The sequence below is a fragment of the Schistocerca cancellata genome, chromosome 2 (genome assembly GCF_023864275.1).
Source record: "Schistocerca cancellata isolate TAMUIC-IGC-003103 chromosome 2, iqSchCanc2.1, whole genome shotgun sequence".
In the NCBI taxonomy this organism is placed as follows: Eukaryota; Metazoa; Arthropoda; class Insecta; order Orthoptera; family Acrididae; genus Schistocerca; species Schistocerca cancellata.
Window position 1 is genome coordinate 740669462 of NC_064627.1, and position 26811 is coordinate 740696272.

The 26811-nt window shown below is 44.6% G+C and overlaps 1 protein-coding gene across 4 annotated transcripts in view; it reads right to left on the reverse strand.

The window, feature by feature from the left end:
• Positions 1-26811, reverse strand: part of LOC126162537 (transmembrane protein 94) — a 501552-nt gene that overhangs the window by 136957 nt on the left and 337784 nt on the right. For all 4 annotated transcript variants that reach the window (XM_049919114.1, XM_049919113.1, XM_049919112.1 and 1 more), the window contains one exon: positions 3349-3480. In XM_049919114.1, the coding sequence (XP_049775071.1) occupies positions 3349-3480 (132 nt within the window). The remainder of the gene's footprint in view (positions 1-3348; positions 3481-26811) is intronic.

The following is a 26811-nucleotide window of genomic DNA, read 5'->3' on the forward strand; positions in this document are numbered from 1 at the left end:
AGATCTGTGTTTGAAATTTACCAAAATGATTTGCAATGGAAAACAGATTTGTTTTAATGACCGCAATTCTAACTTGCATATCATATCTGTGATAATATCTCAAATATTTCATGATAATACAAAACAAGCTGCCATTCTTGGAACTCTTCTGATACCCTCCATCAATCCTATATGCTAAGGATCCCACACCACATAGCAATAACCCAGCATAGGACAGACAAGCGTAGTGCAGGCAGTCTCTTCAGTCATCTGACCTTTGCATCCCAACTTGATAAACCTTGGTATTTACAACACTCCCTTTAAGCACATGAAACTGCTATAATATTCTCAGGTAATTTAGGTACATTTAATGTCAGAATAAATGCTGCATCTTCTCAGCATTTTCTCTTTTTATAGCATTTCAACTTCAGTCACACCTTAATCTTCCCACTGTTGTTGTAGTTCTTTGGGCTTTAGTTGCATTTTGTCCCTACAGCTGATTACACTTTTTATTATAATTTACATATGTATGCACCTCATGATAATGAGTGTTTTTTTTCCAGAAAAGCAATCTATCTTATTGGGAAACTTTCAATCTCATTATCTAGGCAACAAAGGTAGCATACTTGCTGGAAGAATGTATACTGACAACAAGGAATAGTAAAAATTACATATTATAGGTCTTGTAGAAATGACCTACAGCTTGAGATATTGGCAATGGCTGAGCTCCAAAGAACACTTGCTGTACAGTAGGATCTCAGAAGATTAATCAATGCTATAAATGGGACATGTTTTAACTCAAGGATTCCTTTCAAACTATCTGTACTCATGTTACTGAGGCTTCAATGCTTATTAAACGAACTTCATCCACATGTTAAGCAATCATTAAAAATAAACAAAATAAAGAGACAATATAAACATATCTGGATCAAATGAGACAACTCACAGAAAATCAGAAGTGTTGAGTTGTCCATTCACACACAAACAAAAGAAAGGAAACTTGCTAGCTTTCACAGGTTATCCTTTGATGAGCTAGAGTAAAAAACACACACAAGTGCATGCGCACATGCTCATACACACCCCTCTACCCCTACATGGTGCCAGATGGACTAACAGTGCAAATGCTTTGTTTTCGAGCAGGTCGACTGATTGTGGTGGGGGTAGTGTTAGGTGGGGTTGGGAAGAGGGAAAAGGACTGGTGGTGAATGGCTAGCGGCTTGGAGGGAGGCAATCAATTTGCTGGCTAGGAGTGTGGGAGGTAATGCACAACTGTAGGGGCCAGCAGAGAGCAAGGTTCACTGAAGGCAGTGTGGAGACATGAAATGGGTGGGTGGTAACAGTACAGAGAAAAGGGGGAACTGATGGGTGGAGGGTGTGGGGACAGTGGATTACCTGAAACTGAGGCCAGGACGATTATAGGAGTGGAGGATGTTTTGTATGGATAACTCCCATCTGAAAAGTTCAGAGAAGCTGGTGGTGGAGGAAAGGATCCATATGGCCCAGGTTATGAAGCAATGCCATTGAAATTGAACATGTTATGCTCAGCTGCACGTTGTGCCACTTTGTTCTTGGCAACAGTTTGGTGGTGGCCGTTCATCCGGGTGGACAACTGGTTGGTAGTTATACCAACACAAAAGGCTGTGCAGTGCTTGCAGCAGAACTGGTGTATGTTAATGCTGCTTTCACAGGAGGCCCGGCCTCTGATGGGGCAGGATTAGCCTGTGACGGGACTGCAGCAGGAGGTGCTGGGCAGGTTGATTGGGCAGACCTTGTACCTCAGTCTGCTGTACAGAAATGACCCCTGTGGCAAGGGGTCAGGAGTGGGAGTCGCATAAGGATGGACTAGGCTATTGTGTAGGTTAGATGGACAATGGAACACCACTTTAGGAGTTGTGGGAAGGATCTTGGGTAGCATAGTCCTCATTTCAGGGCAGGATGAGACATAATCAAAGCACAGGCAAATAATATGGTTCAGTTGTTTCAGTCCAGGATCATACTGGGCGACGTACAGCCTTCCCACTTGTGGACGATATATCTTTAGTGATGAGAAATCCCTTGCCTAGTATGCTGAAGGCCTCACGAAGGCCAAAACTAGTCTATGAACAGATCTCCCATATCATATCCTCACACATCCCCAATCTTCCCACCACCTACAAAGAAGCACCACACTCATCACCCAATATCACCCTGAACTCGAATAACTGAACCATATTCTTTGCCAGGGCTTTCATTCTCTCTCATTCTGGCCTGAAATGAGGGTCATCCTCCCAAGATCCTTCCCACACCTCCTAAAGTGATATTCCATTGCCAACCCAACCTACAAAACATTATAGTCCATCCCTATGCCACTCCTACCCTGAATCCCTAGCCACAGGAATTGTGTCCTTGTGGCAGACCAAGGTGCAATATCTGCCCAATCCACCCATCCAGCACCTCCTACTCCAGCCCTGTCACAGGCTAATACTACCCCACCAAGGCCACACCACCTGTGAAACTAACAGTCATATACCAACTCTGCTGCAAACACTTCGAAGCCTGCTGTATTGGTATGACTACCAACCAGCCATCCACCAGACTGTTGCCATGAACAAAGTTATCACACAATGACACAACATGTATCTGAGTAAAACATGCTCAATTTCAGTGGCTGCTTCACGACCCAGGCTATGTGGATCTTTTCTCCCACCACCAGCTTCTCTGACCCATGCAGATATAAATTATACTTATAACACACCCTCCATTCCCATACTCATCCTGGACTAAACGTCAGGTAACCCACTATCCCCCCACCCTCTATTCATCAGCTTCCCCTTTCTCTGTTCTGTCACCCCCTCCCAATTCATGTCCCCACACTGCCTTCACTGAGCACCGCTCCCCACCAGCTCCTACAATCATTTATTATGTGCCTAGCCCTCATACCTGTAACTCCTCCCTCCTGCATTCATAGCTGGCAAATTGACTGCCTTCCTCCAGGCTGCCAGCCAACCACCCCAGTCCCGTTTCATGTCTGTGTACCACATATTACTCCATCTTGTCAAAGGATTACTCTAAAAGCTAGCAAGTTTTCTTGCATTTTTGCGTATGTACTCAATGCTTCTAGTTCTCAGTGAGCAGTCTCCTTTAATTCAAAATTATTTACATTCTGCAAGAACTTTCCACAGCAAAGAAAGTATTTCCCATTATTATTTGTGCAAAGACAGTCTCGTATTCTGCCCTTATACTTGATCTACCTCGTTATTAAGTTTATCTGAAAAATAATAACTGAATCATTCTTTAAGATAAACATCAGAGTGATTATGATTTTACAAATCTATACATATTAATCACAGATTAGTTTAGCTTTGAAATATCAAAAGTAATTAGACATACCGAGTACTGAGTAAACCAGCAGCTTCATCTGCATGCTCATCATTTGGCAGGGTGCAGCACTTGGGAAGAGATGAAGGAGAAGACAGTCGAAAACCCACATTAGGCCATGAGTCTGACTGACCGCTGTCGGATCTGTGGGATGTGGTACATCAGGAGTGCATTCAGTTAGCTCACACACAGAATTTATTAAAAAAGCAATGAAGCCAACAATAAGTTAGTTTCAAATAAAAAACAATATGTTAAAGCTCATACATGGTTTTGTGTAAAATAAAAGGAGGAAACACCTACAATATAATACATACAAGGTCTGTTCACAAAATTTTGGAACATTCGTAATTTCGTGCCAATGGTGTGTTGGAGTGAAATATGGTTGAAATCCCTGCACACGCCTGTGTTTAAAGTGTAACTGCCGGAAGATTCATTGTCACATGTCTTATTTACTGTTCAGTGCTGTATTGAGCAAAACATTGTGTCACACAGTTCGTAAATTTTGAGATGGCAGAGTTAGAGGAGCAATACGTCTGCATTAAATTTTGTTGGAAACTCAGGAAAACTTTTATGGAGAAACACCAAATGATGCAGTAAGCCTACGGTGATGAGTGCTTGAGCCTTACTCACTGTTATGAATGGTTGACATGGTTTAAAAATGACCAGACAGAAGTTACATATGACTCTTGTTCAGATCACCACTCAACGTCTACTGCCAATGCTCAAGTGAGGAACGTCAACGAAATTGTGCATGCCAATCGAAGACTGACTGTCCAAGTGATTGCAGAAGAACACAACATTTCAGTTGGATAATGTCATGAAATTCTGACACAGCATCTTGGAATGCATCATGTTGTCGCTATGTTCGTCCCACGTCTCATGGGTCAAGACCAGAAAGACCTTCACCTCACAATCATTGAAGAGCTTTTGGATCATGCAAATGAGAATGAGATGTTTCTTAAGAGAACATAACTGATGATGAGAATGTGTGTCTACAGTTATCATATTGAGACCAAGGTTCGGTCTTCACAGCGGGTCAGGAAAAGTTCTGCAAGACCAAAAAAAGCTCACCAGATCAGGTCAAATGTCAAAGCCATGCTGATACTTTTCTTTGATTTTGAAGGATTAGTTCATTATGAACTCATGGCACAGGGTCAAACTGTTAAGCGATGGTACTATCGGGATGTGTTGCAACACCTGCGAGTAAATGTGAGAAGGAAATTGTTGTGACTCGCTGATTATTCAAAGTGCCGCCGCGCAATTACGCACGTCCTCTACGTGCAGCGCTGTCTGCCAACCATGCAGCAGCTGCACCACCTAAGCGGCCAGCCGAGCAGCGGCCGCTAGACTGAGACTCAGTGTTTAATCAAATGCCGACTTGTACACAGATCAACTTACTCAGTGACTTATATGTGTTGTTGTGTTGTCCGAAATATGTGTTAAATTTGAAGATTTAACAATTGGCGACGAGGTAGTGGATTTTTCCTTTTCACCGTTGACTCACAGGGTTCCATGGCTACTGCCGAGCAGCTCTTGCAAAATCTCCTTGAACAGCAAACGCTTCTAACAGCGGCGATTCGCGATTTCGTCGCGGCGTCAAATGCGGGGCGTTTCTCGTCATTGGCTGTACCTCCTTTTCCACCTTACGATGAGACGGCGGAAGACTGGTCTGATTATGAAAAACGTCTTTGACAGCACTTCTTGGCATTTCATGTCACGGACGAACAACCATGTAAGTCTCTGTTCCTTTCCTGGATTTCACCTCAAATGCATCGATTGTTGTCGCAATTGGCTCCTTTGAAGGATCCTGAGTCTTTGTCCTTTGCTGAAATGTACTCACTTCTGTCTGTCTATTTTCAAAAGCAAACGCAAGTGGTTGCCTCTCATGTTGCCTTTTATCGTTGTCAAAAACAACCAAATCAATCCTATCGCGCTTGGGCTGCTGAACTTCACGGCCTCAGTCGAAAGTGTCAATTTGTTACTGACGTTCACAAAGAATCCTAAGCCGATTCCATGGTACAGGATGCTATTATCTGGTCGGCGCCCGATAAAGAAGTTCGGCAACGTGCCCTTCAGTTGGCGAATCTGACTCTAGATGAAGTTCTCTCCATTGCGCAGTCTTTTGAAATTTCTCGCGTCGCTGGGGCGCAAATAGAAGCGTGGTGTGACGTCAGGGAAATACAACCTCTGTGCGCTGTTGACGACGCGTGCGGCGCGTCCCCGCCGGCCGACGTGGCCGCAGTACGCTCCCACGCGCAGCCTCGGCCTAGCCGTAAACAACCCACTAAGAAACAGCAGCAAAAATCCTGGCAACTTCCTTCATGACGGAGGTGTTTTACAAAACATTCACGCGAGGATTGTCCCCAACGTTGGGCTGTGTGTCACAATTGCAAAAAGAAAGGGCATGTGTCTTCCGTTTGTAAATCCGACTGCATACATGATGTTCATGAACATGACGCTGATTCTGATTCTGTGTTGTCTGTCAATTGCACTTCTTCCCTTTCAGGGAAGTTATTCCTCACTGTCCAAATCCTTGGTCGAAATGTTCGCATGCAAGTGGATACCGGTTCTGCTGCCACTATAATTAATTCTCAGACGTATCTTCAGCTGGGTTCTCCACTCCTGTCCCCTGTCACTCGGCAATTACGGACGTACAATAAACAGAAGATTTCTCTCTTGGGACAGTTTACTGCTGAGGTATCTTACAAATCCATCGTTTGCACTGTTCCCATATTTGTGGTCGACCAGAGCAACGCAGAAAATCTTTTCGATTTCGATGCCTTTCGCGTTTTTGGGTTCTCCATAGATGACTCTGTCAGTATTGTCTCTGACGGTATTCCTTATGCTCAACTGGATTCCTTGTCGACAACATTTTCGTCCCTTTTATCTCCTGGGTTAGGCCGTGCAAACGACTTTGAAGCTCATATCATGCTCAAACCCACTGCTCGGCCTAAGTTTTTTCGGGCTCGGCCCATTCCTGTGGCCCTTCGTAATCGGGTAAAACGGGAGTTGGATCGTCTCACTGCTTCAGGGGTCTTGCTTCCTGTCACTTCCAGTGAGTGGTCCTCTCCTGTCGTTGTAGTTGCTAAGCTCAATGGTGATATTCGTCTCTGTGGCGATTTCAAAGCCACTGTAAATGCTCAATGCCTCATCGACACTTACCCTATGCCCCGTCCTGAAGAACTGTTCACTAAACTCGCTGGAGGACAGTATTTTTCTAAAATTGACCTGTCAGAAGCTTATCATCAACTTCCTCTCAACGCTGCTTCCAGGCAGTTTCTGGTCCTTAACACGCCTTTCGGCCTCTATCAATACCAACGCTTGCCATTCGAGGTTGCTAGTGCCCCTGCTCTCTTTCAGCGATTCTTGGAACAATTACTGCTCCCTGTCCCTGGGTGTATCAATTACGTGGACGAGATTGTTGTCACTGGCTCCACCCCTGAAGAACATCTTCAAAATCTCCGCACACTTTTTCATGTCTTACAGACTGCCGGTCTTAAGTGTAATCTTCAGAAATCACAATTTTCTCAGGCATCTATCACGTACTTGGGGTTTCAACTCTCTAGGGAGGGTATTCGTCCGCTTCAACACACTGTTGCTGCAATCGATGCCCTTCCTCGCCCTACATCTGTTAAGGAACTGCAGGCCTTCTTGGGGAAAATAGCATACTATTACAAGTTTTTACTGTCTGCGGCGTCGGTGGCTCAGCCGTTGCATCGCCGGTTGCATAAAAACGTGCCTTTTCACTGGTCTGCGTCATGTGAAGCGGCTTTCCAGAAGTTGAAGATTATGCTGAAACAAGCTCCGTGCCTGGCTACTTATCGACCTGGCCAACATCTTGTTCTTGCCACCGACGCCTCTCAATACGGGGTCGGTGCAGTCCTTGCGCACGGTTTTTCTGACGATTCGGTACAACCCATCGCTTATGCCTCCAAAACGCTCACGGATGCCCAACAGAAGTATTCTCAAATTGAGAAAGAAGCTTTGGCCATCATTTATGCTCTTCATAAGTTTGGTGTTTTTCTCTATGGCTCAAAATTTCATCTTGTTACGGATCACAAACCACTTGTTTCCTTGTTTCATCCATCAACGTCACTTCCCGACAAGGCTGCACACCGCCTCCAGCGTTGGGCTCTTTACTTGTCCCGTTTCAATTATGAGATTCACTTCCGGCCAACGGCTCAACATGCGAATGCTGATGCTTTGTCTCGCCTTCCCATGGGTCCCGATCAGGCATTCGATAGGGACGAACTTTTGTGTTTCCACCTGGATGTTGCTGAGCAGCGGGTTGTGGTCGGGTTCCCCATCACTGGGGACAGGCTGGCAGCTGCTATGGGTTCTGACCCTACCCTCTCCCGGGTTTTACGCTGTATTCAGAAGGGTTGGCCGGATCCCCCGTCCGCTAAGACTTCTGATCCGTTGTGGAACTACTACACTTTGCACTACCGCCTCACGGCTAGGGATGGTGTTATCTTCCTCTCCACTGACAATGCTTCGCCGCGTGTTGTGGTACCTGCGTCTTTGCGTGCTTTGGTCTTGCGCCTCCTTCACCAGGGGCACTGGGGTGTGTCTCGCACAAAATCTCTGGCGCGCCGTCATGTGTACTGGCCTGGCATCGACTCTGAAATCGCACACATGGTCGCTGCCTGCGGCCCTTGCCCGTCACAGGCCGCTGCCCCGAAGTCATCTTTGTCACCGTGGCCTTTGCCTGAGAAGCCCTGGGAGAGCATTCATGCTGACTTTGCGGGACCCTTTTTAGATACTTATTGGCTCCTCGTAATTGATGCCTATTCTAACTTTCCTTTCATTGTCCGTTGCACGTCACCTACCACCGCCGCAACCACCAGTGCTCTCGCCCGCATTTTTTCTTTGGAAGGCCTCTCCTCTACTCTTGTTACTGATAATGGTCCGCAATTTGCCTCTTCCAACTTTGCGGATTTTTCTGCTCGTCACGGCGTTACGCATGTCACGGCCCCACCGTTCCATCCACAATCCAACGGTGAGGCTGAACGACTGGTCCGCACATTTAAGGCTCAGATGCGGAAACTTCTGACTTCTTCTGCTGCTGATGATGCGCTTCTCCAGTTCCTGGCATCTTACTGTTTCACCCCCATGGGCGATCACAGCCCGGCTGAGCTCTTACATGGCCGACAGCCCTGCACACTACTTCATCTTCTGCGGCCTCCCACCTCACGGCCGCAGGTGCCTTCACTTGGCCGGTTCACCACCGACGACCTCGTCTGGGTACGGGGATATGGCAGGCGGCCAAAATGGAGCCCGGGCCGCATCTTAAGACACCGTGGCAGACGCCTCTATGAAATCCAGACGGACATGGGTGTTGCAGTGCGTCATTCGGACCAGCTTCGGCCTTGGGTGCCAGCAACGCCTGTTCCGAATGCCGCCACACCACCTTTGGCTCTACCTGATGCTCGGGATCTTGGCATCTCTCAATACTCACAACGCAGCCCTCTCACCGTCATAGCGATGCCAGCACCAGAACGGACGCCACCAGGAGACGTGCCCATGCAGGAACCGGAGGACCATCCTCTGTCAGAGTACATCTACTCGCCTCCTCCTCCAATGGACGCCAACACATCGCCCATGTCTCCTGTCATATCAACTGGACTTGCCGCAACGGGCAGATTGGTGCAGGGGGCCCCAGCAGATTCGACCCCTATGTCTCCTGTCATCTCGACCCGTTATCATCGGGGACACTTCCGTCCGTACGGGAAGCCTCCTCCTCGAGACTTTACGGCGAGTCAAACAACGCCTATGGACGTTAGCCATCTCCAGGACACCTGCATCGATACCAGTGCAACAATTTCAAAGTGGGGAAAAGTGTTGTGACTCGCCGATTATTCAAAGTGCCGCCGCGCAATTACGCATGTCCTCTACGTGCGGCGCTGTCTGCCAACCGTGCAGCAGCTGCGCCACCTAAGCGGCCAGCCGAGCAGCGGCCGCTAGACTGAGACTCAGTGTTTAATCGAATGCCGACTTGTACACAGGTCAACTTACTCAGTGACTTATATGTGGTGTTGTGTTGTCCGAAATATGTGTTAAATTTGAAGATTTAACAGAAATGGCCTGAAAGATGGCGAGATAATTCATAGCTCCAGCATCACAGTGACATACCTGCACATTCATTTCTGTTGGTGCAAGACTATTGCACAAAACGCGATATCACTGTACTGCCTCATCCTTCATACTCTCCAGACCTGGCCCCCACAGAGTTTTTTGTTTTTTTGTTTCCACAGCAGAAAATCATGTTGCAATGTTGAAGATTTTCAACAATAGGCAAGATACAAGAATATTTGCAGACAGCATTTTGTGCAATCCAGTAAGAGGCATACCAAGACTGCTTCTGGAAGTGAAACAGCATTGGGAATGGTGTATCAATTGTGGCGGAGATTATTTTGAAGGAGACTTTGCACAATAAGTAAAAGGTAAGTGTAGAAAAATTTTGTGGACAATGTTCCAGAATTTTTTGAACATACTTCATACTCCTGAAGAACCTGGTTATGACTCACAACTAGGATAAAGAGTGAACTCTAAATAATACAAAGACATTTAAGAGCCCATGGAAATACTTTCTGCTCAAAAACTGTGATGATGACAAACTATTGATTGTCGTTTTCTGTACCTCCATAATTAAGTTCATACTGAGTGTCTTGAATTGCATGTTTATGTATTTAGCACACTCAATGTTATTAGCATCTGTTATTTACAATATATGGTCTGAAGATATTTGAAGTGAAGAGGAGAAGGAAAATAAAGCGGAGGAGTACTTGAAATTTTTTTATTAGAATGAGAAGATATGATTGTCTGAGTGGAGCAATACTGGGAGAAATATAAAAAAGGAACAACACCGGAGTTAACAGTAAATAAATATCAAATGAAGCAATGAAGGTCTAAAGAAAGAAACACAATAAAAATGTAGAGTAAAGAATGTGTTGTGAAATCATAACAAATTGTGAAATGGAGGGCACAAAATAAGGGAAGAGAAAAGCTTGCAAGTGGGACAAGCTAATCACAAAAAAGGGAGGAGGGACAAGCTAATCACAAAAAAGAGAGGGGGGGGGGGAGGTGAGAAAGAGAGAAGGGTGGAGTAGCAGGAAGAGAAGAAGAGAGTTGTTAACAGAAAGATTCAAGTCAAATGGTCTGTAGTGGAAGTGGGAGAGGTAGAGACGAGGTTTCTCTCAGGAAAGGGGATGTTGGTACTGAGGGATTGGGGAAAAAAAGGAATCCTATGATCCGGTAGAAAAATTTAAAAGCAAGCAGATTATGTAAATCCAAAGAGGTATTAGAAAGTTAAATTCTTACTCTCCAAATTCTGGTACTCAGAAGGCTTCAAAAATCTGACCCAACAGCCCTCTTTGTAGGTCTTTACATTAGTTCTGATTATTTATTTATTGTTCAAATTTGAACTTTCAGGTCTAATTATTTTCCATTCTTCTAAAATGTTCTCTCTCTCTCTTCTCTTAATTCATCTTGCTTACAATCCCAGACTGATGAGCTATACTGAAGAATCACTCAAACAAATATTTCATAAGTTACTTCATTCATGAATGAACTACATTTCCTTAAGACTCTCCAAAATAATCAGTCTGTCAACTGCTTTTCCAGTAATTTCTTTTGTGTAATCATTCCACTTTCAACTGTTGTAAGTTTTACAGTAGTTATTTTTTAACAATAATGTAATCAAAAATTAATTGCTCTCACTGTTTTTTATTAGTAATATGTTACATTCATTTACATTCTTTGGAAACTATCAATCTTTGCACCAGTCATTGATCCTTTGCAAGTCTTCTTGCATTTCATTACAGTCTTCTGAAATTGTAACATACCTACAGAGAAAAATCATCATCTGCTTATGGCCTTACTGTTAATCCAGTGGTATTCACTAGGGCATTTCTACATACTGTATACAGTAACAACCCAGTAACACTCCCTTGGGGTCCTTCCAAAATTACATTTGTTGATTCTGTTCTGTTAAGAATGACACGAGTTCTGTCTGCAAGGAAGTCCTGAACACAGTCACAAATCAGGACTGATACTCAGCCAGTTCATATTATGTTCATTAAACAACAGTGGGGAACTGTGTTGAATGCCTTGGGGAAGTTCTACACTCCTGCAAATGGAAAAAAGAACACATTGACACCGGTGTGTCAGACCCACCATACTTGCTCCGGACACTGCGAGAGGGCTGTACAAGCAATGATCACACGCATGGCACAGCGGACACACCAGGAACCGCGGTGTTGGCCGTCGAATGGCGCTAGCTGCGCAGCATTTGTGCACCGCCGCCGTCAGTGTCAGCCAGTTTGCCGTGGCATACGGAGCTCCATCGCAGTCTTTAACACTGGTAGCATGCCGCGACAGCGTGGACGTGAACCGTATGTGCAGTTGACGGACTTTGAGCGAGGGCGGATAGTGGGCATGCGGGAGGCCGGGTGGACGTACCGCCGAATTGCTCAACACGTGGGGCGTGAGGTCTCCACAGTACATCGATGTTGTCGCCAGTGGTCGGCGGAAGGTGCACGTGCCCGTCGACCTGGGACCGGACCGCAGCGACGCACGGATGCACGCTAAGACCGTAGGATCCTACGCAGTGCCGTAGGGGACCGCACCGCCACTTCCCAGCAAATTAGGGACACTGTTGCTCCTGGGGTATCGGCGAGGACCATTCGCAACCGTCTCCATGAAGCTGGGCTACGGTCCCGCACACCGTTAGGCCGTCTTCCGCTCACGCCCCAACATCGTGCAGCCCGCCTCCAGTGGTGTCGCGACAGGCGTGAATGGAGGGACGAATGGAGACGTGTCGTCTTCAGCGATGAGAGTCACTTCTGCCTTGGTGCCAATGATGGTCGTATGCGTGTTCGGCGCCGTGCAGGTGAGCGCCACAATCAGGACTGCATACGACCGAGGCACACAGGGCCAACACCCGGCATCATGGTGTGGGGAGCGATCTCCTACACTGGCCGTACACCACTGGTGATCGTCGCGGGGACACTGAATAGTGCACGGTACATCCAAACCGTCATCGAACCCATCGTTCTACCATTCATAGACCGGCAAGGGAACTTGCTGTTCCAACAGTACAATGCACGTCCGCATGTATCCCGTGCCACCCAACGTGCTCTAGAAGGTGTAAGTCAACTACCCTGGCCAGCAAGATCTCCGGATCTGTCCCCCATTGAGCATGTTTGGGACTGGATGAAGCGTCGTCTCACGCGGTCTGCACGTCCAGCACGAACGCTGGTCCAACTGAGGCGCCAGGTGGAAATGGCATGGCAAGCCGTTCCACAGGACTACATCCAGCATCTCTACGATCGTCTGCATAGGCGAATAGCAGCCTGCATTGCTGCGAAAGGTGGATATACACTGTACTAATGTCGACATTGTGCATGCTCTGTTGCCTGTGTCTATGTGCCTGTGGTTCTGTCAGTGTGATCATGTGATGTATCTGACCCCAGGAATGTGTCAATAAAGTTTCCCCTTCCTGGGACAATGAATTCACGGTGTTCTTATTTCAATTTCCAGGAGTGTATTACATAATCTCTGTAAAATCTCAAAGGTATTTCATCTTGTCCAGAAGCCTTTCCACTGCTGAGCAATTTCTGTTGATTTTGTATTTGTGATTGCTTCTCAACATCTACCACTTCAGGGCACAACATACAAATATTGTTCATCTCATCATACATCAATTCTTTGCATAGAAACGCACAAGCAATAACTATTTCTGCACTCTATCTGTGAATGAAATGGGGAGAAATCTTAATATGCAGCAAAATAAAAAGAACTATTTTCTGTACAATTTATAGACCAGAAATGTAAATTTATATTTTTAAAGAATTTGGCTGAGAAAGTACTTTTTGCTGTTGATGGCTTGCTCTGTTAACAACAAACACGAACTATTATAAAAACAAATCTGTAATGGCAAATCATGAAAAAGTTGGCACACAAACAAAATATTTACTACTTTATTACTGAATAATGTTTTCCATAGATTTAAAAATGAGTTAAGTCTTATGACATAAATTAGTGAGACTAAATTACAGACTTATCCAGATACTGTCAGCTCCATGATTTTGTTTTCACAAGACATGTTGTCTTTTTTCATACATAGGCAGCTACAGATGAAAAAAAATTAGCTTTTACACTTCTAGGTCACTATAAATTCAGGAAGATATAGATGGAATGAAGTCAGCTTTACACTGTCATATGCAGATCACTATAAAAGATCTGTAATAGCAATGTTGAGAATGGGACATTAGGAAGTTTCTTCAGTTATAAAAACTCCTGAGAAAACAGTGGATGAAGGAAGGTTGCATTAGACAGAATTAACAGCAGATGAAACAAGATGAGGTCTGGGAAAAAAAGAAAGGGTGGGAGAGGAGAGGCGGTGCAGTAAGATGGTAAGAGGTGAATAGGGAAGAGTAGTGGGACAGAAAAGTAGGAGAAGGGTTAAGAAGGACATATCAGTGTATCCAACGACCCAGAGTAACTAATGATGATGAGTGATTAAAGTTTCCAGACCATACAGGCAATGTTAACTGTGGAATCAAGGCAATGGCACAGAATGATCTTAAGTACAGTAGAATTCCATGGCAGTAACAAGACATATTATGTGAAGTAAGGATGGAGGATTATACAAAGGTGGTGGTTAAAAAAATCCCATGAATTATACGCCCAACACTGTTACATTTGTTGTATATGAAAATACTGGAAACCCTCACAAGAAACAGAATACCAAAATATTATAAAAAGGAATAATCTCTCAAATTACGCTCAGATTTAGAAAGAGATCTTCTAATACAATAACAGTGCATTTTTTGATCCATTAATTCAGATATTATATGTCAGACTACAGAGCCAAAGGTTCAGCATTCTCTACTTGGCCACCCTGTTCTGTCACATACTGTTTCATCTTCGAAAGCAAGACTGTATGGAAGAAAACAAAGGCATGACTAAAAAAACCTATTTAAAAAATATGATCAGCGAGATGGGAGCTCTTCAAACATGGAGATGAAGAGGACCGCTGAAGAGAGGAAGCTGTGACTGCAGAGACAATTCTTAGCCATTTGAATGAAGACTGCTTCTTGTAACTCTGGCAATTATTTGTTAATGTCAAAAATTTCAAACTGCACTGTAACTTGGAGGCCATGTTAAAACTTTAGGTTGCCCTACATCTTCCTGGTTATGCCAGTTGAAAGGTTGGAGGAAGGCAGGTATTGAATGCTGATCATTTTGCTTTTTGACCTGTAGTCTGACACTCCAACTGGAGCACACCTACAAAAGCCCTCTGAAACCAACCTCCCACTCGAGGACAGCTTCACTTACGAATGAAGAAAAATCTGTGGTATATTCCATAACATTTCAACGGTACTAGACTAAGTATGGTACAATGATGTAATACGTTGCTATGTAATCATAAAACCATTACAAGAAAAATGTGAACAGTGTACACAAGTAAAGCATAAAATGGTCAGTGCTATAGCTAAAAAAGTAGGGCACACACCTGGGATCAGTCGTGGAACTTCTTATTTTCATTCTATACGTAAATTACATGTTGTCAGCTTTAGGTGAAAATATAATAATGTATTGAAATGACACTACTATCAATAGGAGACTGGAATAAATAGTTTCTTTAAGTAATAGAGAGACTAATATGGTATTTTAGTGAGAATAACCAGTCAGTAGGTGCACAGAGGGCAACTTACGTACATATAGCCAAACAGTATAATACAACAAAATGACACGCCTTACCAGTAGAAATTAATTATTAATGGAGGTAAATAGTTACAAATATGTGGGTGTCTCAGTTAATTATCTATTAATGTGGGAGAACCCCTTAAATGCAATCTATCTGAAAAATTCCAAAATATTTAACTCTGAAAAACATCAAGAAGATATATACATAGTTACAAGTATACAGTGACCTAATCTAGCTACTTACTACACTGCTTGGAAATGCAAGCAAAAGCTATATTTGTGTATAAGGCTAACAAAGCCAATGAAAAAGTTTTGCTGTGTTGTAAGTTTATCCATGATCAAATCATGCAAACATGAATTCCAAGAATTTGTTAACCAACTTTTGCCTCTGCTGGTACGCGTGATACAGTTATGAACTAAAAAATATTTTAAACTGAAACATACAATTACAACTTATGAAACTGGTATGAAACTGCTGCAATTAACTGAATAACATTATGCATATGCTGAATATATTTGATACAACAAAAGATTTAAAAAACAGAAATTCCAGGATGGAAGCAATAAATAAAAATGAGGCAAAATAATGCGTGGAGCACAGACACATTTAACAGCCCAGAGACTTTACTTGTCAATGCTTTTCATCTATTTTAAGCACACTCTCACCACACACAACCCTGTCATCGTGTAGCTGTGGGTAGGTAGAATTAGGTGTTTGTGTGGCTGTGTGTGGGAAGTGAGTACTTAAATGAAAGCAAAGTGGTAGCTTGAAGGTTAGTACAGTTTGTGTATTGTTATTTTTGTTTATGTGGCACATATCCATCAGCTACAGATGAGTGGCTGTCATTCCTCACTTCTGTTTATGTAACTATATAAAACAACCTGGAAGTGGCATGCATTTTCCAAAATAAATGAAAACATTACTTAGTATCATCTTTATAAACTGTGATTTAATTTAGTGAGGTTGTGTATATTCTAAACATATTTATGTTCTGAATACTTATTTTTATTTCTGGATGCTTATTTTTATTTCTACACAGCACACCAGCTTGCATAAATGGTCCTGACTTATCCCCACTTTAGCCCAAAATGAAACTGTTGTTGTTGTGGTCTTCAGTCAAGAGACTGGTTTGATGCAGCTCTCCATGCTACTCTATCCTGTGCAAGCTTCTTCATCTCGCAGTACCTACTGCAACCTACATCCTTCTGAATCTGTTTAGTGTATTCATCTCTTGGTCTCCCTCTACGATTTTTACACTCCACGCTGCCCTCCAATACTAAATTGGTGATCCCTTGATGCCTCACAATATGTCCTACCAAGGGATCCCTTCTTCTAGTCAAGCTGTGCCACAAATTTCTCTTCTCCCCAATTCTATTCAATACTACCTCGTTAGTTATGTGATCTGCCCATCTAATCTTCAGCATTCTTCTGTAACACCACATTTTGAAAGCTTCTATTCTCTTCTTGTCTAAACTATTTATCGTCAAAGTTTCACTTCCATACATGGCTACACTTCATACAAATACTTTTAGAAATGACTTCCTGACACTTAAATCTATATTCGATGTTAACAAATTTCTCTTCTTCAGAAACGCTTTCCTTGCCATTGCTAGTCTACATTTTATATCCTCTCTACTTCGACCATCGTCAGTTATTTTGCTCCCCAAATAGCAAAAGTCATTTACTACTTTAAGTGTCTCATTTCCTGACCTAATTCCCGCAGCATCACCCGATTTAATTCAATTAATTTAAAACCTAGTTCCTGAATCTCTGTCTTACCATTATATAATCTATCTGAGACCTTCCAGTATCTCCAGGCTTCTTCCATGTATACAACCTTCTTTTATGATTCTTGAACCAAGTGTTAGCTATGATTAAGTTATGCTTTTTGCAAAATTCTACCAGGCAGCTCCCTCTTTCATTCCTTACTTCGATTCCATATTAACCTACTACGTTTCCTTCTCTTCCTTTTCCTACTATCTAGTTCCAGTCACCCATTACTATTAAATTTTCGTCTCCTTTCACTATCTGAATAATTTCTTTTATCTCATCATACATTTCATTAATCTCTTCATCATCTGCAGAGCTAGTTGGTACATAAACTTGTACTACTGTCTTAGGCGAGGGCTTCATATCTATGTAGGCCATGTTAGAACTTCAAGTTTAACACATATATTTCGGAACGACACAACAACACATATAAGTCACTGAGTAAGTTGACAAGTAAGACATGTGTAGACGTTAGCATTCGAATAAGCACCGAGTCCCAGTCTAGCGGCCGTTGCTCGGCTGGCCGCTTAGGTGGCGCAGCTGCTGCATGGCTGGCAGACAGCGCCACACGTAGAGGACGCGCGTAATTGCGCGGCGGCACTTTGAATAATCGGCGAGTCACAACACTTTTCCCCACTTTGAAATTGTTGCACTGGTCTTGATGGAGGTGTCCTGGAGATGGCTAACGTCCATAGGCATTGTTTGACTCGCCGTAAAGTCTCGAGGAGGAGGCTTCCCATACGGACGGAAGTGTCCCCGATGATAACGGGTGGAGATGACAGGAGAAGTAGGGGTCGAATCTGCTGGGGCCCCATGCACCAATCTGCCCGTTGCGGCAAGTCCAGTTGATATGACAGGAGACATGGGCGATGTGTCGGCGTCCATTGGAGGAGGAGGCGAGTAGATGTGCTCTGACAGAGGAGGGTCCTCCAGTTCCTGCATGGGCACGTCTCCTGGTGGCGTCCGTTCTGGTGCTGGCATCGCGATGACGGTGAGGGGGCTGCGTTGTGAGTATTGAGAGATGCCAAGATCCCGAGCATCAGGTAGAGCCAAAGGCGGTGTGGCGGCATTCGGAACAGGCGTTGCTGGCACCCGAGGCCGAAGCTGGTCCGAATGACGCACTGCAACACCCATGTCCGTCTGGATGTCATACAGGCGTCTGCCACGGTGTCTTAAGATGCGGCCCGGGCTCCATTTTGGCCGCCTGCCATATCCCCGTACCCAGACGAGGTCGTCGGCGGTGAACCAGCCAAGTGAAGGCACCCGCGGCCGTGAGGTGGGAGGCCGCAGAAGATGAAGTAGCGTGCGGGGCTGTCGGCCATGTAAGAGCTCAGCCGGGCTGTGGTCGCCCATGGGTGTGAAACGGTAAGATGCCAGAAACTGGAGAAGCGCATCATCAGCAGCAGAAGAAGTCAGAAGTTTCCGCATCTGAGCCTTAAATGTGTGGACCAGTCGTTCAGCCTCACCATTGGATTGTGGATGGAACGGCGGGGCCGTGACATGCGTAACGCCGTGACGAGCACAAAAATCCGCAAAGTCGGAAGAGGCAAATTGCGGACCATTATCAGTAACAAGAGTAGAGGGGAGGCCTTCCAAAGAAAAAATGCGGGCGAGAGCACTGGTGGTTGCCGCGGTGGTAGGTGACGTTCGACGGACAATGAAAGGAAAGTTAGAGTAGACGTCAATTACGAGGAGCCAATAAGTACCTAAAAAGGGTCCCGCAACGTCAGTATGAATGCTCTCCCAGGGCTTCTCAGGCGAAGGCCACGGTGACAAAAATGACTTCGGGGCAGCGGCTTGTGACGCACAAGGGCCGCAGGCAGCGACCAAGTGTGCTATTTCAGAGCCGATGCCAGGCCAGTACACGTGACGGCGCGCCAGAGATTTTGTGCGAGACACATCCCAGTGCCCTTGGTGAAGGAGGCGCAAGACCGAAGCACGCAAAGACGCAGGTACCACAACACGCGTCGAAGCATTGTCAGTGGAGAGGAGAATAACACCATCCCTAGCCGTGAGGCGGTAGTGCAAAGTGTAGTAGTTCCACAACGGTTCAGAAGTCTTAGCGGACGGACGATCTGGCCAACCCTTTTGAATACAGCGTAAAACCCGGGAGAGGGTAGGGTCAGAAACCGTAGCAGCCGCCAGCCTGTCCCCAGTGATGGGGAACCCGTCCACAACCTGCTGCTCGGCATTATCCAGGTGGAAACACAAAAGTTCGTCCCTATCGAATGCCTCATCAGGACCCATAGGAAGGCGAGACAGAGCATCAGCATTCGCATGTTGAGCTGTCGGCTGGAAATGAATCTCATAATTGAAACGGGACAAGTAAAGAGCCCAACGCTGGAGGCGGTGTGCAGCCTTGTCGGGAAGTGACGTTGATGGATGAAACAAGGAAACAAGTGGTTTGTGATCCGTAACAAGATGAAATTTTGAGCCATAGAGAAAAACACCAAACTTATGAAGAGCATAAATGATGACCAAAGCTTCTTTCTCAATTTGAGAATACTTTTGTTGGGCATCCGTGAGCGTTTTGGAGGCATAAGCAATGGGTTGTTCCGAACCGTCAGAAAAACGGTGCGCAAGGACTGCACCGACCCCGTATTGAGAGGCGTCGGTGGCAAGAACAAGATGTTGGCCAGGTCGATAAGTAGCCAGGCACGGAGCCTGTTTCAGCATAGTCTTCAACTTCTGGAAAGCTGCTTCACATGACGCGGACCAGTGAAAAGGCACGTTTTTATGCAACCGGCGATGCAACGGCTGAGCCACCGACGCCGCAGACAGTAAAAACTTGTGATAGTATGCTATTTTCCCCAAGAAGGCCTGCAGTTCCTTATCAGATGTAGGGCGAGGAAGGGCATCGATCGCAGCGACAGTTTGTTGAAGCGGACGAATACCCTCCCGAAAGAGTTGAAACCCCAAGTACGTGATAGATGCCTGAAAAAATTGTGATTTTGTGATTTCTGAAGATTACACTTAAGACCGGCAGTCTGTAAGACATGAAAAAGTGTGCGGAGATTTTGAAGATGTTCTTCAGTGGTGGAGCCAGTGACAACAATGTCGTCCACGTAATTGATACACCCAGGGACAGGGAGCAGTAATTGTTCCAAGAATCGCTGAAAGAGAGCAGGGCCGCTAGTAACCCCGAATGGCAAGCGTTGGTATTGATAGAGGCCGAAAGGGATGTTAAGGACCAGAAACTGCCTGGAAGCAGTGTCGAGGGGAAGTTCATGATAAGCTTCTGACAGGTCAATTTTAGAAAAATACTGGCCTCCAGCAAGTTTAGTGAACAGTTCTTCAGGACGGGGCATAGGATAAGTGTCGATGAGGCACTGAGCATTTACAGTGGCTTTGAAATTGCCACAGAGACGAATATCACCATTTGGCTTAGCAACTACAACAACAGGAGAGGACCACTCACTGGAAGTGACAGGAAGCAAGACCCCTGAAGCAGTGAGACGATCCAACTCCCTTTTTACCCGATCACAAAGGGCCACAGGAATGGGCCGAGCCCGAAAAAACTTAGGCCGAGCAGTGGGTTTGAGCATGATATGAGCTTCAAAGTCGTTTGCACGGCCTAACCCAGGAGATAAAAGGGACGAAAATGTCGTCAACAAGGAATCCAGTTGAGCATAAGGAATAGCGTCAGAGATAATATTGACAGAGTCATCTATGGAGAACCCAAAAACGCGAAAGGCATCGAAACCAAAAAGATTTTCTGCGTTGCTCTGGTCGACCACAAATATGGGAACAGTGCGAACGACGGATTTGTAAGATACCTCAGCATTAAACTGTCCCAAGAGAGAAATCTTCTGTTTATTGTACGTCCGTAATTGCCGAGTGACAGGGGACAGGAGTGGAGAACCCAGCTGAAGATACGTCTGAGAATTAATTATAGTGGCAGCAGAACCGGTATCCACTTGCATGCGAACATCTCGACCAAGGATTTGGACAGTGAGGAATAACTTCCCTGAAAGGGAAGATGTGCAATTGACAGACAACACAGAATCAGAATCAGCGTCATGTTCATGAACATCATGTATGCAGTCGGATTTACAAACAGAAGACACATGCCCTTTCTTTTTGCAATTGTGACACACAGCCCAACGTTGGGGACAATCCTCGCGTGAATGTTTCGTAAAACACCGCGGACATGAAGGAAGTTGCCGGGGGTTTTGCTGCAGTTTCTTAGCGGGTTGTTTACGGCTAGGCTGAGGCTGCGCATGGGAGTGCACTGTGGCCTCGTCGGCCGGCGGGGACACGCCGCACGCGTCGTCAACAGCGCACAGAGGTTGTATTTCCCCAACATCACCCCACGCTTCTATTTGCGCCCCAGCGGCGCGAGAAATTTCAAAAGACTGCGCAATGGAGAGAACTTCATCTAGAGTCAGATTCGCCAACTGAAGGGCACGTTGCCGAACTTCTTTGACGGGCACCGACCGGATAATAGCATCCCGTACCATGAAATCGGCATAGGATTCTTTGTGAACGTCAGTAACAAATTGACACTTTCGACTGAGGCCATGAAGTTCAGCAGCCCAAGCGCGATAGGATTGATTTGGTTGTTTTCGACAACGATAAAAGGCAACACGAGAGGCTACCACATGCGTTTGCTTTTGAAAATAGACAGATTGAAGTGAGCACATTTCAGCAAAGGACAAAGACGCAGGATCCTTCAAAGGAGCCAATTGCGACAACAATCGATACATTTGAGGTGAAATCCAGGAAAGGAACAGAGACTTACATGGTTGTTTGTCCGTGACATGAAATGCCAAGAAGTGCTGTCGAAGACATTTTTCATAATCAGACCAGTCTTCTGCCGTCTCGTCGTAAGGAGGAAAAGGAGGTATAGCCAACGACGAGAAACGCCACGCATTTGACGCCGCGACGAAATCGTGAATCGCCGCTGTTAGAAGCGTTTGCTGTTCAAGGAGATTTTGCAATAGTTGCTCGACAGTAGCCATGGAACCCTGTGAGTCAACGGTGAAAAGGAAAAATCCACTACCTCGTCGCCAATTGTTAGAACTTCAAGTTTAACACATATATTTCGGAACGACACAACAACACATATAAGTCACTGAGTAAGTTGACAAGTAAGACATGTGTAGACATTAGCATTCGAATAAGCACCGAGTCCCAGTCTAGCGGCCGCTGCTCGGCTGGCCGCTTAGGTGGCACAGCTGCTGCATGGCTGGCAGACAGCACCACACGTAGAGGATGCGCGTAATTGCGCGGCGGCACTTTGAATGATCAGCGAGTCATAACAGGCCACAATAATGTGTTCATTATGCTGTTTGTAGTAGCTTACCCGCATTCCTATTTTATTATTCATTATTAAACCTACTCCTGCATTACTCTAATTTGATTTTGTATTAATAACCCTGTATTTACCTGACCAGAAGTCTTGTTCCTCCTGCCACCGAACTTCACTAATTCCCACTATATCTAACTTTAACCTATCCATTTCCCTTTTTAAATTTTTTAACCTAGCTGCCCAATTAAGTGATCTCACATTCCATGCTCCGACCTGTAGAACGTCAGTTTTCTTTCTCCTGATGACAACATCCTCCTGAGTAGTTCCCACCTTGAGATCCAAATGGGGAACTATTTTACCTCTGGAATATTTTACCCAAAAGGACGCCATCATCATTTAACCATACAGTAAAGCTGCATGCCCTCGGGAAAAATTACAGCTGTAGTTTCCCCTTGCTTTCAGCTGTTCGCAGTACCAGTACAGCAAGGTTGTTTTGGTTAGTGTTACAAGGCAGATCAGTCAATCATCCAGACTGTTGCCCCTGCAACTACTGAAGAGGCTGCTGCCCCTCTTCAGGACCCACACATTTGTCTGGCCTCTCAACAGATACCCCTCTGTTGTGGTTGCACCTACGGTAAGGCTATCTATATCGCTGAGGCACGCAAGCTTCCCTACCAACGGCAAGGTCCATGGTTCATGGGTGGGGATGATACTATGGAAAGTATAACAACAAATACAGAAAGGATAGATTGTTGCTTGCCACATGGAGGTGGTATTGAACCAAAGACAGGCACAATAAAAAGCCTGCTAAAATATTAAAGTTCTTGTACAAAGTCCTTCTTCTGTAGGAAAAAAACACCACACACACACACACACACACACACACACACACACACACACAAACGACCACTATCTCAGGGCACTAGAGCCCAACTGCAACGGCATCTGATGGAGCAGCAATCAGGGACGTGTAGTGCCAGCAACAAGGTGGGATAAGGTGGGGAGGGCGAGTGACAACTGGATATGGGTGGGGGAATATGACAGTTCTGTCCAGGGGAGCTTCCAGGAACTTAATGCAAGGTGAGACTGTTAGGTACAGTGATGGGATGCTATCTGGAAGAGAGTGGTCGGGGACTTCCAACCCCCCCCCCCCCCCCTTCTCATCTTCTAGCACAGCATTCACTGGCTGGGAGGGGGGAGAGGGAAAGGGAGAGGAGAGAGTAGTGAAGCACAAAAGGGGAAAGGACTTGCAAGTGTGTTGGCGAGATACATCTATGTAGTACTAGAGTGGAAGCAGGGAAGGGGATAGGTAGGTGGGAGACTGGAATGCAAAACATCCCCAATGTTCATGGCCTTGCCACTCTGTAAACTATCTCATCTAATGCCCAACTAAATCTAAACCTATTACTTGTTCCTGGTCACACGATCAAAAATACCCTCACCCACCATTACTTCTGCAATTAAGTCATCTTTTACAAAAAAATCTGGGGAACAACACTGAGCATCCACATGGCAACATCCTGTGTCAACTAATCCATGAGTCATCAACAGAAACTCTTGCTGACCACCCAAACCCCTCATCTGGCTCACATTCACTGATGACATGTTCATGATATGACAAGGGGTGAGGATGGCCCACCCACATTTGTACAGAACCTCAACACCTTCTCCCCAATTCACTTCCACTGGTCCTCCTCCACCCACCCAACAAGCCATCTCCCTTAATGTTGAACTACACCTCAAGGATAGCTACATCAGTACCTCCATCTATATCAAACCTAGCAATGAACAACAATACCCCCACTTTGACATCTACTGCACACTCCATGCCAAGAAGTTCCTTCCATACAGCCTTGTCACCCACAGTACACAAGTCTGTAGTGATGAGCAATTCCTTTCCAAACATGCCAAGGGTCTCACGGAGGTCTTCACAGATCAAAATTACCCTTCCAACCTTATCCAGAACCTTATCTCTCCATTCACCCACCACCTCCTGCATAGCCACTGCCTGGCCACAAAGAGGCAGTCCTCTTTTGACCCAGTAACATAAAGGAAGGAAACAACTGAATCACATTCTCTGCCTGGGTTTCAACTACCCATCATCATGCCAAATGAGGAATATCCTCCCTAAACCTCCCACAGTAACATTTTGCTATCCACTGAACCTACAAAATATCCCTGTCCCTTGCTATTCCACCCTTGCTCCCAATCCTTTGCCTCATATCCTTGCAATAGGTCTAGATGCAAGATCTGTCCCATACATCTTCCCATCACCAACTAGGTGTCCTGTCCTCTCCTGTGAAAGGCACTGTAGTGCCTCGAGACTTTCGGCATAAATTCTAGAGACACTCAGTCTTCCACCATCTCGAACACTCTATATTTTAAGTATGAGTGTGAAAGAGTGGAGATGTGTCTACTGCACTACCAGTTTTTGTGTGTGTGCAGGATGGACGTGTATCAGGAGAATACTGCAACCGTGGTGGTCGATTGGCACAGACAAGCGTTTGCAGCTCGTGCCACAGAAGCTGTATGTTATGTACAAGGAGCAAGCATGCGTTATTCTTTGACAGTGTAATGACTGTAATTGTTATGAACAAATGAAATGATTTGACTAGAGACTCTTAATTCGGGTGTTAGACTTGCTAGAAACAAGAACTGTCTTTGAATTTCGGGTGGTTGTTTAACTCACCACATTGTAAATATACTTAATTGTACCTGATGGTTAAAGACACAATTGACTTGCAAGAATTTGGAAATCGAAATATACCAGAACTGAACTGACAGTATTATGAGAGTACCTAGTTATTTCAAGAGCATAGAGAGAGAGAGAGAGAGAGAGAGAGAGAGAGAGAGTGTTTTTCTTTTAATCCCTCTAAACAGCATTATTTCTCCAGAGAAGAAGTTGTGGAGATCGACGCAGCCGCGTGTCCAGAGAAGAGGATTGGCTGAACGTTTCAAGTTAAGTCAATTGTAATAAGAGAAAAGGAGAGTGCGCAATGCAGTGTTGCACTACCTCTCTTTTTTCCAAACCGTTAGAATGTGGCGACCGTCGTGATCAGGACTCGAAGAAAGAGGAATTTTAAAACGTAATCAACGTAAGAAGATATTGTGAGTTGCCATAGCAACCAATGGTAACAAGACAGAGAAATTGTTTCGTAGAGTTGGATTCTGCATAAATGGCAAAAAGGGTGGGAGTTGATGAATACCAGACAAAAGAAGAAGTAAGGAAAATCTCAACAATTTAGACTAGGAAGAGTTGCAACAAGATCTATTTGACGACGATGATCCGGTGTGGAGAGTAAGCAGCCCTCATACAGATCACGGGGATGTGGACGCAGTAACCAGCAACCGACAACAACGTCGCCAGCTGCTGCTCACCAGTGCTGACTACAAATCTGTTCACCAATACCAATACTGAAGCTAACCTTTGACGCTGCCGGCACCCGTGCTGTTCCCCGGTGCTCACCGACACAGCCTAAGTCTAAGCCAGGTGAGCATAAGACAATAATTATTTGAATGTAAAGTTAAGGACACTGTTCAAAAATAGACTGTTAGTATAGTTATTATACTCAGGGGTGAATTATTTTTTAATGATCACAAGATCGAAAAGTAGAAAGAATATGGATCAAGAACAGCAACTAGCAGAACCAGCCACAGCTATTAAAGTGACTAGGGAAATGCCAGACTGATCTGAAATAGTGAATTTAATTAAAGCCCAGTGGGCAGATTCAGCAACTGTTAACACCCAAATTACTGTTTTAAGTAAAAATCTAGAAGCTCAGAGTTTACAATTAAATTCTAGATTAGATGCAAAAAATAAAGAATTTATTGCTCAAAATATTTCTTTAAGAAAAGAACTAAATACAACCCTAAATGCTCAAAGTCTTAAATTAGATTCAGTGAATACTCAATTAAATAATAAATTGGATGTTCAGAATGAGACTTAAGAATTGTTAAGTGCTACAGTAGATGAACAAAGTAAAGAATTTAGTCAGTTACGTGAAGGCATGGAAAATTTGAAGATTGAATTTGACACTTTAACTACTAAAGTAGAGAATTTTAAAATACATTTGAGAGAGGAGTTTTCTAGTTTGTTCAGTACTCATGTAAACCAACTGTTCACTGACTTTAGTCAGACAGAGAGTAACCAATTTCAGGATTTGGCAAAGAAACTAGAATTTGATATTGAAGATAAATGTAATAATGTAGAGTCTGAACTGAGTGAAAAACTAGGATCATTTCAGAGTGTATGTAAAGTAGTCCAATCGCAAACTGCAGGCATTAACAAATGAGTTGATTAACATGAAAGAAGTCTTAATGAGAAACTAGCCGCTTCAGATATAATAAATATCAGTAATCTGGAGGAACAGGTAGAAGAGACAATAAGACAGAAAAGTTGCCGCGAGAGTAACCTCCAACAACGTATCTTCAATTTTATCTTCCAAACTTAGTAATACCAAGAAGTTTGTAGATGAACTGTGAAAGGAATTCAAACTTATGCAGGACAAAGTAGATAATTGAGTTACTTCTCCAAACACAGTATTAACTAGTGAAGTGATGACAGATTTACAATGACCAATTATATCCTCACTCACAATTACTTCTCCTTTGAAGGCATTACCTACAAACACATCCACGGTACGGCTATGGGCACCTGCATGGCACCATCCTATGCTAACCTATTTATGGGCCATCTAGAGGAATCCTTCCTAAAAACCCAGAATCCTAAACCCCTCACCTG